The 16,669-nt window shown below is 36.8% G+C and overlaps 1 protein-coding gene across 1 annotated transcript in view; it reads left to right on the top strand.

Moving 5' to 3' along the window:
• The first annotated feature begins 13,172 nt into the window (after positions 1-13,172).
• Positions 13,173-16,669, top strand: part of LOC107082552 (adenylosuccinate synthetase isozyme 2-like) — a 7,991-nt gene continuing 4,494 nt past the window's right edge. Inside the window, exons 1-6 of the mRNA XM_015371306.1 lie at positions 13,173-13,453; positions 13,901-14,003; positions 16,015-16,083; positions 16,181-16,231; positions 16,315-16,381; positions 16,475-16,582. Of these exons, the coding sequence (XP_015226792.1) occupies positions 13,220-13,453; positions 13,901-14,003; positions 16,015-16,083; positions 16,181-16,231; positions 16,315-16,381; positions 16,475-16,582 (632 nt within the window). The 5' untranslated portion in view covers positions 13,173-13,219. The remainder of the gene's footprint in view (positions 13,454-13,900; positions 14,004-16,014; positions 16,084-16,180; positions 16,232-16,314; positions 16,382-16,474; positions 16,583-16,669) is intronic.

Below are 16,669 nucleotides of genomic sequence, written 5' to 3'. Positions count from 1 at the left end.
ACCCGGATACCTTTAAGGTGCAGATTCAATTACCTTATAATTAAATTTATCATGTTTCTTCTGTCATACTTGATTGTAAATTAATGATTAAGAAGCCTTTTTATGTTGGAATTAAAATGTTCTCTGGTTTAAAGCTTAATTCTGTTACAAAACCTTGAAATTGAAGCAGAACATTTTTTTAAAGCTACCTACTAATGCTAAAAAATTAGCTTTAGGTAGCATTGTAAAGCCAACCAAATGGTGTTAACTTGAGAGCAGTGAAAATGTGTTCAGCTCCTTTGGCACAAATCAAGTTCCGGCAGACATGGATGAGAGTTTGATATGGGAAGAACCTGAATGATCTGCAGATTCCTGATTTCATCCCATCTTTGGGATTAAAGGGTGGAATACGAACCACACTTTCTCCTCCAGCATCTGACCTCTACAATGTGTTTGTGGAGGAGAGGTCAGCGATCTAAACCCTCTCATAAAATGTTGTGCAACATGTTCCCAAAATAGGATGGGCTGGCATCATAAACCCTGTGGATTAATAATGAGATGTTGCTCAACTTTATACTAGTGTAAAAAGCAAAGTCTTTCCAGTTAGGAAAAAGAAACAGCCACCCATTACTAACAATGTAAGGTTATTCTAAAACTACAGTTTTTGGATTTATCCATATCTTTTAAATAAAGTTAAGGACTAAAGCAGCAGACAGCCTTGCTAGTTAATTAGATATCAGCCTGTGCTTTGATTTTTAAAAAGCAGGATGACAAATATTCCTTTGATTATGGACAATATGCATACAGGTATTTAAAACTGGTTGCATTTTAAAGATATTTGGGTGCACTATTGCTTTTCATCTGAAAGCAGGCTAACAGGAAAAAGGTGTTAGAAAGAGAAGCAACAAAGTTTGACAGGAGCAGATGGCCTCCACATGGGTTACTAACTCAGCACTGGTTGTTTTTGCCTTAGTTTATGTAATAAAATACGTAAATATTTGTTTTTTTACAAAAATGTTATTTTAACAACTGTTTTGTTGCTTCCTGTGTTAAATCCAAGTAGATCACATAAGAGAAATCTGATTAGTTTGTTGAACTATAGTTATAAATTTCCATTTCCCTGATTGGTTCCTTGAGTAAGATCCTAATTATGTTTGACGAAGAGGGAATCTCGAAATACTCCCACCCCCCCAATTTAAAGTTTAAATATCTGCCCTTTTTTAGAGAGGTAAACATATACTGGTTACTGCAGATCCTGCTCACTTTCCCCTGCAATGTGTGCAGATGAGCAGTAGAGGGCAGGAGTTGTCAGATGCTCGCTGCACCTCTAAAGGTTTCAGTTAAATACAATTCTAACATTCTAACATCACATTTATTTTATTATAACAGTAGTTGTATATATATATATATATATATATATATAGATTCTCATCAGCATTGAGATGAGAAACATTTTTCTTATTCCAACTGACATGCAAACTAGAATGAAATATTTCTTTGAAAGTATTACAACCATTTCTCTTTTTTTTTTAGTAATAAGATGTCCAACACAAACTGTAGACTTTTGCAGCTCCTGAGTTTTTCTAAAACCCTGGGCTGTATCTGTGATCCATGCTATCCTTAGCTGACCTGTTAGTTTAGGCTGATGCACATATATCTTGCTAGGTTTGCTCTTTCCTTTTTCTTGGACGATGCCAAGAAGTTGGGATAATTCTTTAAATCTCAAAACATTTCTATTATGTTCTTTTCTTTTGCCTTCCTCCTGCTTAAACAGGTAGTTTAAATGAGCAAATCCTGAGACTTGTGGTTTTAATAGTTTGGACTGGGTTTTATTCAGGGGTTATTGGCCTTAAAGGTCCTGAAATCAAATGCACACCACACTTTTCAGATTTATAGATAGTGGAAAAAAATGTCTTTCACTTGGTGATTGTGCACAACTTCATGGTTGCTTGTCACAATTAATCTGAAGTACATTCTAGTGTGTTTTACTGATAAGTTGTGGAGAGGTTTAAGAGTTAGGAACACATTTACCTCACATTTAACTCATGTCAGACATTATTTTTACAGAGGAAAACTGAATCAAAATAAACCAAAGTCTCTCTGGGTAGATCTTGTAGCTACCCTTTTTTTTTTTTTGCATTAACCAGGTTTTTGAAAAATCTGATTAATTACTTCTCATTCTTTTGTTTTAAGCCTCTCAGTAACTTTTGCTACAACTGAACCAAAGTCCAGAATCAGTTAAAGGAATTGTAAAATAAAGCTGAGATGGGAATTACCACAAAATACAAAACCAAGTTGCAGATAAAGATGCTTTAAACCTGAATTAGTCATTAAACTCATGGGATATACAACCCTAAAGAGTCAATCATTTCTGAAATAAGCTCATAGAGCTGCATGTGACACGATGCATGAGTGTTCAGCGAGCGGATGTAGATATCTGATCTAAATTGCTTTTGGAGTTATCATGACCTTCGTCACTGTCAAAGCTGCAAGGAAAGGCTTTATCTGGAAGGCAGAACTGCTGGAAACACTGGACTCTGTTCTCAAATTTACCAATCCCTTAAACTGCTTAGATAAGATAGCCAAAATGTAGGAATAAAAAAAAGATAATATATCAGGTATAAGAAGAGACGTGTCAGCACGCAATTAGTTTTTAACTAAAGCGTTACAATAAGGAAAAGTAAAACACAATAAAAGAAAGATTAGTATAAATAGAGCATAAGAAAAAACAGGTTTCATGTTTCTTTTATTGTTTTAGATTAGTTCTGTTATGACTCTATTAGGTGAAAACAAACAGACCTTTACCCCTTGTATTCAAAGGAAATGAAAAGGCGAAAATCAGTTGGGATTTAGTTTTTAAGTTTTTATTCTACTGGTTTAAAACGCTGCAGCTTGCATTGTTTTCCAAGCAGTGATTTTTGCTGCAGTTTCTGTTGTTTGCCATGGTGAAGCTTCCCTACATTAAAACTACTAATTCATTTCATGGAATACACCTCCGATTAGCTGTGAGGGGAAGGGAAGCAATAAAAAGTTCACTTTTTTTGTCATAAATGCCGATCAGAAAATGTGGCATGAATATATAGTCGTCCACTCTACAGCGGACGGAGCACCAGTCGAAGACCTGTTTGCACTTTGCATTTAGAACATGGACACATGGTGGAAAAGGCTGCAGTCTGATGAGAGAAGGAATGTTATCTTTTATGCCAATGCGAAAACTGGTATCTGTGGAAAACGAAAACAAAATAACACAATTGCCGCTTTAATACAGAATTAGTATCATGCTGTGGGGATGCTTTTCTTTAGATGATGAAAATCATTGCAGTATAAATCTGTTGGAGGCAGCAGGTCTGGGTTGGAGGTTCTCCTTCCAGCAGGACGAGAGTCTTCAAAGTACACTCAGGGCTGCCGTGGAATGGTCTAGTCAAAGTCTGGACTTTTGGAAGAGGTGTTGAACTTTGTAATTGATGTTCATAGACATTCTCACTGTGAACTATAGTTATATTACTATAGTTATGGAGCTGTAGTTATTTTACAAAAAAGAATGGAGACATAAAGGCAACAGATTTAGGTTCTGCGGATTATTTATCAACAAATACACACCTCAGATTTCAGATTTAGGTTTTTATTCTTTATTTTTCTTTGAGGTTTTTACGGCGCTGGTGTCTCATTTTTTGTACAGTGGGCTGATAGGAAAGGGGGTACGACAGAGGGGGAGACATGCAGCAAAGGAACACAGGTCAAGGACTAAGGAGTCCATACATGGGTCATGCACGCTAACCACTGCGCCACTAAAGCGCGCCTTCAGATTGAGTTTTAAAAAAAACAACACATTTAGAAAACTGTATTTTCCACTTCTCACATAAGCCTTGCTTTGTCCTGGTCTTTTATTTCTCTCATACCTTTGCGAGATTCTGTAATCTGCTTGTACCAAAGGTGATTCCTGCAATCTTTAAAACAGCGTTTAACCTTTTATTGTATTATATTATTATCTAATCAGGCTCCATTGCTACAGATTACATTTTTCTTTTTTTGCTTCCTCATGTACCATTGCTTCACACCTTTAAGTTCTGCTTCCATCGAACCAAACTGCAGCTAGAGTGGATTTTTTTTCCTCTGTAAAAATAACTCTATGCAAATATTCAGTTCACTAACCACTGTTTAATGTCTCCAATTTTTTTAAAGAGAAGTATTTCTATAGTGCTACGAGAGGTTCTGAATACATTTATATTGATGCAGGGGGACAATAGAGATGTACTTGAGGGCCCAGCCCCACCCTCAGTGCCACTCAGAGTGGAATCAGGATGTTGGACCGAGGGGCAGGGCGCTGGGCCTGTTAAATATTGACGGCGGGTGTAATAATTAACCCTCCAGCAACTCTCGATGACTTAAACTGACCGCCGTGCCTCGTTGCCATTGCCTCGTCGTCTTTGCTGCCACTTACATCGGTACATGGGTCCCCCACCCTCCCGTAACTGCTGATCTCTGTCACCGACTCGCACTGCTATCCTGACCCCAACGTTCAGACCTCCTCAGCTCCTTCAAACCTTCAGCTCCTACACTCTGCTTCCTGGGTCACGACACCCTGCTGCTCTTCAAACCTTTGGCCTCCATGTTGAATTTGAAGGTGAGTAGGGGAGAACCAAATCTTCAGATGGACTTCTGAAGGTAAAAAACTCAGCATGTGTGATTAGTTCTTTTTAAATTATCGACGACTTTGACACCTGAAACAGACAAATTAAAATGCTTCTTTTTCTGCACTTTTTAAATACAAACTAGAGAAAAAAAGGCAGTTCAAATATTCTAAATCAGCCTCTAAGGCATTCTTTATGAAGACAAATGTTGGTGTTAGTGGGAAACACGGGGCCTGCAGGTACACAGGTCAGACACACCCTTATACTGGCTTTCATGTTGACAGCTGCCATAAAATCTCTGTTATCTACACAGGCCTTGGCCCTTTGGCCGTGCTGTTGGAGGAGTGTGAGCAATGATGGTGTTTATACTATGGGTTATAAAAACTGGGAGGAGGAAATTATCGGGTCAAAGTCGCTTGGGAGTGGAGCTGCACTAGTACTAAACCTGGCTAATCGAGATCCTCAATTCAGCCCTGTGTGTTTTTTTCGTTTGTCTTTCTTTGAAGGTAACTAAGGAGCGAGCTGAACTTCCACCATAATCATCATCATCATCAGTGATCCTTCTGGTTGTTGCTGGATGTAACAGCAACTCCATGTGGAAGCTGAGCTTATTCCAGTGGAGGTGCTGTTACCTGCAGAGACTAACCAATTCAACGGTTGCTGCTGCGGAGCGGACAGGGGTTTGACCTGCAGGCAGCCGAGGGCTGGTGGGGCACAAGGTGATGACCTATGAATTGACAGCCAGTGATCTGAAGCATCTGCCTGTCAGTTCTGTAGGCCACTGCTGCGTTTGTTCCTCTGAGCATGCACAGATTTCATTCCAAAAAGCTGCAAAAAAAGATGGTGATTTGAAACTGACTGATTTTATAATTTTTGTGAATTTACAATAAAGAAACAATAAAATTAAATTGTCTATGAGTCTTTAATTAGTACTTCTGACTTTTAATAGTGTAGTTCTTCACTTCTGACCTCTGAGAAATCAGGAAATATTTATGAAACTGCATGGAGAGAAAAGTAAGCTTAGAAAAAAAATGGTCCAACCAGCGGCTGGTTTTTATAACAGCCATACGGCTAACTACAGGGAGCCACTACCCACTGGGAATGTCTCAACGTTCAAAATAAAAAAGTATAAGTTGCCTAATTTCCTATATTAACACATCCCTTTAACACTAGAGCTACTCATTGATGCTATAAACAATACCTGCATTGCAGCTTCAGATTCAAGGCTAAATTAAAGGCCTATTTCATTACTTTATTATGTAATCTGATCATCTTTAGGTTCAATAGCCAATCTAAATGTAGTTTTTGCCGTCTAAACTTATATTCTTTAAAATAATAAATATATAAATATAAATAATAATAAATCATTGTTAAGATAATTAAGTCAGTAGGTTAGTATAATTTAAACTGGGGTTAATTTGATTAGTAAAATGTTTGTGGCTATGTCTAGTATAGCATTAGGAGGGGGCTCACCCAGATCACCACTCATGTATGAACTTATCAAAGGATGTTTTGCTACCTAAAAAGTATTTTTACAAAGTTTCACTGATGAACATCATACCACTAATGTTAAAGTTTGAAAAAAAACAACAAAAAACGTTGCCTTTATGCTTTAAAGGGTATCACTTGAAAATAAAAATAACAAGGAAGGCACGACAGGAAACTCAGCTTCCCAGGTGTTCCCATAATATACGATGTGGTTGTAATTCAACTTGTAAACTCTTTACTGGAATAAAACCTGCAAACAAATCTGGTCTTAATGAACGGCAGTGATTTATGTAGACCATACAGCTCCTGCAGCCGCCTTTGCTCTCAGCATTCCAGAGAAAAACACTTCACATATTTATTGGATTGCTCGGTCATACTCTGATTATTAATACACTCTGCTTGTTGTTTGTTCATAGAGTTCCCTCTCTAATGGTGAGTCTGTGCAATAAGTCTTAGGATGAATTCATATATAGTTTAAATCTCTAACACTCGAGATTTCACAAAAGTCCAACCTTTAATTAGAGTCTTGGATTGATCTCACTTCACAAAATATATCCCACCCCTGACCGTCCCTATAAACGTAATTTTCTGACATATTTTGACATATGGATACTTAATAGAAAAGAAATCTAAATTACTCATAAAACATTTTAATACAATAGGTGAACAACTAAAAACAGGGACTTTATAACATTTAGTAAAATCCCATTATCCCCTTAGGAAATAGCCAAAATTACATATGAGACAAATCACTTCGTGTTCGCATCATTACTCAGCAATTTTAAGTTGCTGTTGATATGATAGTGAACATATAATGGTAAAAGGACTCTCTGAGGCATCTAAAAAAATTGTACCAGAATACACATCTGCTAAGGAATTAGAATAGAACTCAGAATGAATCAGCCCTCCCACATTACAGAAAATAGCCTAGAAATGGAGGTGGCAGATGTTTTCCTACTCAGATCTAAATGTTGAGGCAGGATCACCTGAAAGCAGACTGCAAGGTGATAAGTCTCCAAAAATCTTATAATACCATCACAGAATCCACACCAGGGTCTTGTTGCTGAGAAAAGGGCAAGCCTGTATAATAAGAAAGAAAGCACAGATTAACTTTTATGGGATGTGTATGAGGAGGAAACCTTTGCTCTTTAAAAAGAACACAAGGTCCAGACTGAAGTTCATTACAGAAAACCCAGGATGTCTGTCTTATGTTCATTGGACGGAAGAATATAAAACTAATAATTTCAATATTTTCATTCAGAGAACACTTCCCCATTCACTGTAAAACACTGAGGTGCTGGTGTAATAGTTTGGAGATGAGATCTGGCCTGCTCATGTCAAAAGTAATAAAAGTCCTGGAGGAATAAAAAGTCCTGGGTCAAGTCAAAGCCCAGAGCTAAGACTTTTTTAGAGACTTTAAGCTGATTGGAAACTGGATGTTTAAAGAAACATATATTTATCTGTCAGGAGCACTTGGTGGGATTGTTTTAAATCATTTTCTGCAAGAGCAATCAACAGGGAGTTGTCACTTCCATCTATGGACTGGATGCCCCCTGTCGGGCTTATTGCTGAGAACAGGCAGTCCTTTAGCTATGGACAGGCAGGAGAATCCCTGATCAGCTCAGTTGGGTATCACTGGATTCAAGCAAAAACACTCAAGTAACCAAACTCTTCTAATATGCTTTCTATTCTTGCTGTTTTGTGGCTTTCATACTGCTATTCAGATTGAATGTTGTAAATACAATCTAAGCTCAATTCAATTCAGTTTATTTATATGGCGCCAATTCACAACACGTCACTCAAGGCACTTTACAGAGACAATTCAACCAGATCATACAGTCAAACTGATTCAAAGTTTTATATCTAAGAAAAAAACAGCTGATTGCATCGACTCATTGACTCGAAGGTAATCCCTCACACCAAGCATGCATGTAGCGACAGTGGAGAGGAAAAACTCCCCTTTGACAGGAAAAAAATCTCCACCAGAACCAGGCTCAGTGTGAGCGGCTTCGGTGTCGCCAGACCCCATTTACTGGGGCACGTGCCCCAGTATAAATGAGCTGTGCCCCAGTATAAATCTCATGAATATTTGCAACAGTATTACATTTTTTTAATGCATCAATTTAGATAATTCCAACGGGGAGGAGACGTATATTTCTACTCAAATGCGCAGCAAGTGTGTTGGTAACTCCAAATTGAGGATGTATTAGCGCCCCCACGTCAGCGCATGTCACTGCATGAACTGCAGGTAAACTAACGCGCTGCTCTCAACTGAGTTGGATGGGACACTGTGCGGCCACGACACATTTTTAGTTCTGGTAACATTACTTACCTGTCAATTTTATTATTTTCCCAGTGAAACCACATGATTTATAGGCTACTGACTGAAAATTACTGCATTGGTTTGTAGATGGATATCAGGAAATTCCTCACACGAAGCAGAGACAGGGAAGCAGTAAAACAAGATGAGAGAGGGAGGTAAGGTCCCGTGATGAATTAGTGATTTAAGCTAAGCAGTTACATTAGGGACGTTATAAGCAATATGATAGATATTTACATAATTATAAATTTAAGTTTTTTTAATGAGAATGAAGGTGCTGGAGTAGGAAAGGGAGGAGGAGGTGAGACTGACTGGCAAGAGACAGGTGAAGGACAGGAGAGAGACAGGACCATGAAGGTGATGAGGGAGCAACAACCAGCTTCCACAAACAAGAAGGGGACATTAGTGACTTAGGGGGAAAGCATGATGGTCCTAAACAAGTGAAGTTGTCCCACTATCCCCAGGACAAATTTGGAGTAAAAAAAACGTTAATTTAATTCAAAATGGTTTGAAAGCTTTTCCTGGTTAAAAAAGAAAGCCTTGTCATCAAGGATATGCAGTGTGTTTTCAACTTGCTTGATAACATCATATTCCCAACACTAACGCAGGTCATCCAGATCTCCCTCACAATCCCAGTCAACAGCTGTAGATGTGAAAGGTCATTCAGTGTGTTGAGAAGGATCCACACTTGGCTGAGGTGCACAATGGGACAAGACAGGCTCCATCATTTTGCTATTTTATCAGTTGAAAAGGAAGAACTTTCTAAGCTGAGTCACAAGTGATTGACCACTTTGCAAAAATGAAAAATAGGAGGTACACTTTAATGCTCAAAAAATAAAAGGAAAACTTAGCTCAGGATGAGTTAAACTTTCCCCTGAACTAAAACTCTGTAACCTAGGAATTAATGATTACTTCAGAATGTGTATAAGGAAACTTTTTATTTGTCAAAGTTGTTGATGTCTTATTTTTTATAGCTGCAATGTTGAAAATGTTCATGTTTGTTAAAACAAATATGCTCTTATACTCATTAATATCTCAACTGGTAATTTTGGTAGGAATGTATCAGGGTTGGGCAGTGTGCTTGTCTGTATTTATGTATGGAAGGAGGGGCATATGCACTAGGGGGCCAGTGCCCCAGTAAAGCTTTGTGCCTAGCAACGCCCCTGGTGAGCGGCCATGTGCAGATGCCGACTGGGGTTCAAGGACACAGAAGCAGACTTAGAAAAAGAAGCTGAGATACACACAGCTCCACGTGTGGCCCCGTCCAGGAAACACACAGCCAGGCAGACGATCTCTGAGCCAGCTCCCATGTCAGAGGATGAAAGAGAGCACATACAGTTAGTCACATTCAGAGAAACAGGACTACACTGAAAAACAGCCCAAGCTCCAACATCCACAAACAAAGGTGTGGATGGCAGCAGCACAGCTGATATTTCTTTACAGGATGTTGTCAAATTCAAATAGAAAAACACCAGATGAAGCTTCTATGAGAAAAAGCAAAGCGAGCATAAAATCAGAGATTGAACTAACAAATTCTGCAGAATGGGATAACAGAGATAGAATGAAGCAGAATGTTGAAAAGGGGCTCTTATGTCCTCCATCAGTCTAAGCCTATAGCAGCATAACTATAGAGATAGCTCAGTATAACCTGAGCCCTATAAGCTTTATAAAAAAAGGAAAGTCTTAAGCCTTTTCTTAAAAGTAAACAGTCAGCAAACTCAAATCACACATGTACCTAAAGTTGAATAAATACAGTAGAAATACCCATTTTACTAACGGTACAATTTACTAGTAAAACCCCAGCATCTTTAAGCCACTCAGTTGCTTCTTAACCAGAGTTTAATAGAAATGCTGAATCTGTTCCTTTAAAGATTACCCAGTAAATGTTGGACAATTGCGTGACTAATGGTGCCCCTTGCACTTGTTTACACATCATTTGCAGCGTGTAAGTGAAAACCATGGCTAATCTGAAATAAAATAGAAGTCAAAGAGGAGATATGATAAGGATACTTGTTGAAAATGTCAACATGGTGCTGCCACCTGCCTGCATAGAAGATCTTTGCAAAACACAGCCTGGAGTGAGGCAGAGTGTAGAAACCAGGTCTGTTCGATCAAATTGGAGATTTGAGCAAAATGACACTACGGGAAGATTAGCGTGCTACTGCTCTAAAATTAAATGGGATATTAAAGAGAATAAGTCCTCAAAGCTGGTCAATAGGACTAAATCCATCAATCAATCTGGACGACATCAGACATGATGACGACGATCATCATTTCAGATACTAAGCTTTGAATGTGTGATGTCATACTATTTGTGCTTTCTTTGACAACTAAAGGAAAAAATCTGAAAAACATTTTTTTTTGATGCTACACCATTGTGTTTCTCACAAAAGCCACCTGACTGAACTACAAGCATTAAAATCATAAAATCATTGTTGTCATAAGATTTAATTTAAATTAGAGTAGTTATATATATATATATATATATATAAATATATATATATATATATATATATAATGCTACAAAGATTACTTAGTAATGGCTTTATCTGACAAATATCAGATAAATAGTAATGGTACACTGTCCCCTCACATTTAGTGTCTGATCCAAAAAAAATCTAGAGATATGACGGTACCATTAGCACCTGAGAAAGTGTGAATTACTGGAAGGAACTTATTCATGAGGTATTTATGTTTTTGCTCTTCGTCCTTTGGTTGGGATTCTCCTAAGAGATATCAGCCTCGCATCAGTAGCGATCAATAGCTTAACTGGAACTTATCAGACAGATACATATAGAAATTCCCTACAGATTTCTTATATTTTAGACTTTTTCACAGATAAATGTTTAATTTATATTTATATTATCTAATTTCTAAATATCAGTATCGAGCAGAGGTTACAGACTTTATCTAAAATACAGTTTTAAATGAGAGAAAGCTTTATAAACAACATCTGGCCTGTGTAAAGACACCCCCTCATAAAGTAACAGCATCTAACTACAAAACCTCAGGTCAACTTCAGCCAAACCCACATCAATCCATTGATTTAAAGAAATTCAATACCAGTAAAAAAAAAGCAACTGCTATTAATATCTCTCAGTTGGGAAATCCATGTTTTAGGTGTTGGATTTTTCGCTGATCCGCAGTGAGAGACACAATGGGAGTTAAAAAAAACCGTAAATATGTCCAAAAGAAATTACTCCAAGAACCCATCAATAAATCATCAAGGAGGTCACCAAAAAACCCATAACAACACTGAAGGAGCATAAGGCCTTAGTTTCTTTAGTTGAGGCCAAATTTCATCATTTGTTAACATGGAAAGAAGACATTAGTGTGCAAAATCAGCATTTAAAGGCCATAAAGAGTACAGGTAGAAAGGTTGATCTTTTTTTATCCAAAACACGCTTAGGGCCCCGACACCAAGACAAAGCCAATTATTGAACATGGTTGATGCTGAATAGAATAGAATAGAATAGAATAGAATAGAATAGAATAGAATAGAATAGAATAGAATAGAATAGAATAGAATAGAATGTCCCTGTATTAGCTTCAGGGAGAAATTGTTATTTACATGAGACCAAGAGGATCTGGATAGCTGTTTTCATTAATGGATGTAACAATCTTTGAAAAATAATATTTAAACTTGCTTGTCTTAAGTTTTATAAGGTCAAATACTTTTTCCCAGACTTGATTTGCCGACTGTGGGACATTGATGAGAGCATATAAAAACTCATATGGGACATTTTATCCTTTTAAAATTTAGTAAAAATGTTAGCTTTTTTTAATGGTTGTATTAATGTTGATAAGTAAAACAAGAAGACATATTCTTATCACTGAGATGCAAGAAAAATTGAATAATTCTTATCTATCTCATAATCCAGAGAAATTGACCTGCTATTTCTTTGGTTGCTGCATCAAGTTAATAATTAAAGGATCAATCAGATAAGGAAACATCTAATTTAGGACTTAACTAATTTATGTCTCATCTATCAATAACTGAGCTGTCTATTTTATACATATTTCATTAACTCTTTCTTAATTTCCCCCTGCCACTCAAAATGTATATATCTTTTAATCATCAACCTAATTACACCACAAGGTAATATCTATTAATTAGCATAAAGGTAAGTCCTTGATGAATTTTCCATATATGTGATAGTTATTGATTACTTTTTAATTGCCATTAAAAAACTCTAAGTTATAAATAACCTCTTAAATAAAATAAAATTGTAACTAGGTCATCTCGTAGTAAAGTGGGATGAATAAATCATGATTATAAACTACAGTTTGTAAGCTTGCTACATTCTAATTATAAGAAAGATTCTTATTAGTGTGTAAAAGCTATTTTTATTGTCACAGTGATGGAAACAGGCGTCAAAGTGAATCGATTTCATTGTGTTTTATTTTCAGGTTCGAAGCTTCTGTGTTTAACTAAGGTGTCTAACGATCCTAAATTCCGAGATTAAACATTGCATATTTTGGTCAGGAAGCAAAACAGACTTTTCTTGTTAATCGAAGCCGGAAGTTGTATTGACTGCGTCAAGTGACGTCACATGCGTCTGGGTGCCGGTAAGTTAAAAATCTGCTAAAAATGATTAAAAATAGATTATTTTTCGATTATTCTAGATGAGTTTTAGGATTAATTGGATAGGATATCGTAAAATATGAAAATACCGAAAGAATAATTCCGGCTCATGTTTAGAACAAAAATAAAAGAAGGGAAACACTGCCCCCTAGCGGCGCCGGAAGGCAGGACTTCCCGTGGAGCAGAGAGAGAGAAGGCGCTAAAACAAGAAGCAGCATGGCATCCGACAGCAACATGGCTAACGTTAACGGGAAGGAGGCTGCTTCCCTCAACGGAGAGCCGGTGGTGAAGCGGCTGAGGGAGAACGTCCAGCAGAACGTGTCGCTCCGGACCCCAAAGGAGCCCCAGAACAAAGTGACCGTGGTGCTCGGAGCTCAGTGGGGCGACGAGGGCAAAGGAAAAGTTGTGGACTTGCTCGCAATGGATGCGGATATTGTTTGCAGGTGCCAGGTACTAAACCCCACCGAACCGTTAATATCACGCTTTCTGCTCCCGGCTTATGTATGTTATTTATTTGGTTTAATCTTAATGTTATATTTCCACCGATGTGTGGAAGTCGGGATGTTTTTTTTTTTTGTTTTTTTTTGGCTGCTTTTGCATATTCATGACGTCACCAGACCCAGCCCGGATGTGGGAAAGCTAGATCTCCAGCTACCATTTATCTTTTATTTAGTTTAACTTTACACATTCAATCACGACTGGGTTATGATTAGAAAGCCGAACGCCTGACCTCCAACAGCCGATAAGCGTTTCCACTGAATGCACCGTTATATAAGCAGCTGTCTTCGCTCAGGGACATTTAAACACGTGTTAAAATGACTAACAGCAGCACTGCAGCTTGATCTGACATTGATGATGATGTTTTTCCTACCTAAGGTGTCTGTTTTGTGTTTGCAGGGAGGAAACAATGCAGGGCACACTGTGGTGGTGGATGCAGTGGAGTATGACTTCCACCTGCTGCCCAGTGGTGTGCTTAACAAGAAGGCCACCTCATTTATTGGTATGTTTTTATTTAATTCAAGATCAGAAGATGGTGGGTGATTAAAAAAAAACAACAAATTCATTAGGGAAAGACAACATCCTACCCCAGAGTATCCTTATCTCATCACCAGCCACACTTCAGGATGAGATAAGGACTCTCCATAGTAAGCAGAGGGAACTGAATAATGTAAACAACTATGCAAAGTGAAGCAGAAGCTGAACTCAGCCCTATTGACCCAGTTTAGCTTCGCTGGAGCTGATAAATGGACTCCATTTACACTCCATGTTTTCACACCCTGTAAACTTTTGAAATAATCAGACCTAATGTGGTCATGAAGGCATCATGAAGCATTTTGACATATTACCAAACAGCATTGATGCTGTGTCACTGAATTCTAACACCTGCTTTGAGGCTATTGACAGACAACAATTTTTTTTATAACGTTTCTATGAATAAGTGTTTTTGTTGTTGTTCTTAATTAGCAGGATTAGTTGTTTTTTTTAAAGTAAAAAAGTTCCTTTTTGAGAATTTACAAGATCATTTCTAGAAGAAAAACCCAAAGTTTTATTTTTTTATGATAATAAAAACTGATTTTTAATTAACAAAATAATTTTTATAAAAATGTATAAAAACGTATTTTTTTTTTAACAGGATTAGTTTTATTAAAGACAATAGTAAAAAAGCTCTGTTTTGAGAATTTACTTCATTTCTATAAAACTATCATTTTTATAATTAAAAAAAAAAATCTGATTTTTAATTCACAAAATATTTTTAATAAAAATGTATAAAACTTTTTTTTATTATTTTTTTTAATTAACAGAATTAGTTTAATTAAAAAAAAAATTTGTTTTGAGGATTTAAAAGATGATTTCTATAAAAAAATATATATAAATGTTCTATTTTTCAATTAATGAGATGGTTTTTATTTAAAAGAATATAAAACTTTCTGTTTTTCAGAATTAGAGATTTTTTTTTAATAAAAAAATGAATAAAAAAACATTTTGGCTTTCTTCCTAACTAAGAGACAAGAGAATTTCCTAGAATCTGAATCCCAAAAGAAAGTAAAAATGAAAAAATAAACTCAAAAATACAAGAAAAAATACAAACGAGACATGCTGAAGCTTTTTTGAAGAAAATGCGTCTCTTGCTTAGAAATCTTCAATGCCAAGAGTAATGCAACAAATCATAGCAGCTTTTCTCATTAATTCAGAAAAAAAAAATTTTACTTGTTTTTTTCAAAAATATCTTGTTAATTTAGAAAAACGTTTGAAATGATGGTTTGAAAATGAATTCGAATTTATATAAATCAAGTGAAAACAGAAGAAAAGGATGATACAAGCAAATTGAAACAAATATATTATTTTCTGATCAAATTAGTCCTGCGTGGTGAAAGCTTATTTATTGGCCGTAGACTATTCCATAATGCTCAATCTACCGTAATGACCCGAATATAGGAGAACCCTGATTATAAGACAACCCCCTCTTACCAGGATCGGTTTTTAAGAGCCAAACAAAAAGAAATAAATGAAAATGAAAGATAAACCAAATTTATTTGATAAAAAAAAAAAACTATTTTATATTGAAGTGCTAATAATATTTCATTGAAAGATTTGTGCAATTCAGCAAAATAAAAAAGAGTGGAAAAAAAAGAAAGTGACTCATTTAAGTGAAATCTTGCAACACTTCAACTCGAATGCAATCTGAACTTTGCTCATGGAACGTCTTAAACCTGCATGAGCCTTTTTTTCTCAGTCAGACTTATGGGTCCAGCCTTAGCGTGTCTCATCAAGGTTCTGGAACCGTCTCATTGAAAGACGAGTGAAAACAGGGTTTGCATTTTTCTGCATGCCTTGTCTGACAAGTCTTTACTTTATGACTGCTGTTATATTGTTTCTATTGTTCATCTTTTACTCAACTTTGTACCATCTGCCTATGTTTAATGTTGCTCCATCCAGCTTCAATAAATGGAAGGAATAATTAGTTTGAATGCATTAAGGATGTTGAATATTTCCTCCTTGTTTGTAAACAGGTAATGGAGTGGTGATCCACCTGCCTGGTCTGTTTGAGGAGGCTGAAAAGAATCTGCGGAAGGGCAAAGGTGAAACGGTGTCTCTTGTTTTTCCAGTCAGACCACAGAGATTTCAGTTATTAACACAGATCAGGCCACAATTGAATGCTTTCTCTGTTTTCTGCAGGTCTACAGGGATGGGAGGAGAGATTAAAGATTTCTGATCGGGCCCACATCGGTTAGTCTGCACTCTTGGCTCTTTCATTTTCAGGTTTTTGATCGAGAAGTCTCTTTTTCTGATTGCACTCTTTCCACTTCTAGTGTTCAACTTCCATCAAGCTGTTGATGGGATCCAGGAGCAGCAACGGCAGCAGCAAGAAGGGAAGAAGTATGTCTTTATTTGCCTGAAAAATATGTCTGCGACTCCAGTTTTTACTTCTGTTTTTTTTTTTTTCATTTCCGTGTCATATTTTTTTTCCAGTTTGGGGACCACTAAGAAAGGCATCGGACCAGCCTACTCATCCAAAGCGGCTCGGAACGGTCTCCGAGTCTGTGACTTGGTCTCAGATTTCGGCGTTTTTGAAGAGAAGTGAGTGGATTGTTCTGGTTATTATCTCAATATATGTAACTGGCGGTCAATATGTAATTGATATTCTAAAACTGGTATTGAAAAAAG

This window comes from Cyprinodon variegatus, unplaced genomic scaffold (genome assembly GCF_000732505.1).
Source record: "Cyprinodon variegatus isolate N-32 unplaced genomic scaffold, C_variegatus-1.0 Scaffold56, whole genome shotgun sequence".
NCBI classification, from domain to species: domain Eukaryota; kingdom Metazoa; phylum Chordata; class Actinopteri; order Cyprinodontiformes; family Cyprinodontidae; genus Cyprinodon; species Cyprinodon variegatus.
Note: the sequence above shows the minus strand (reverse complement) of the source record. Positions and strands in the feature narration are given on the sequence as shown.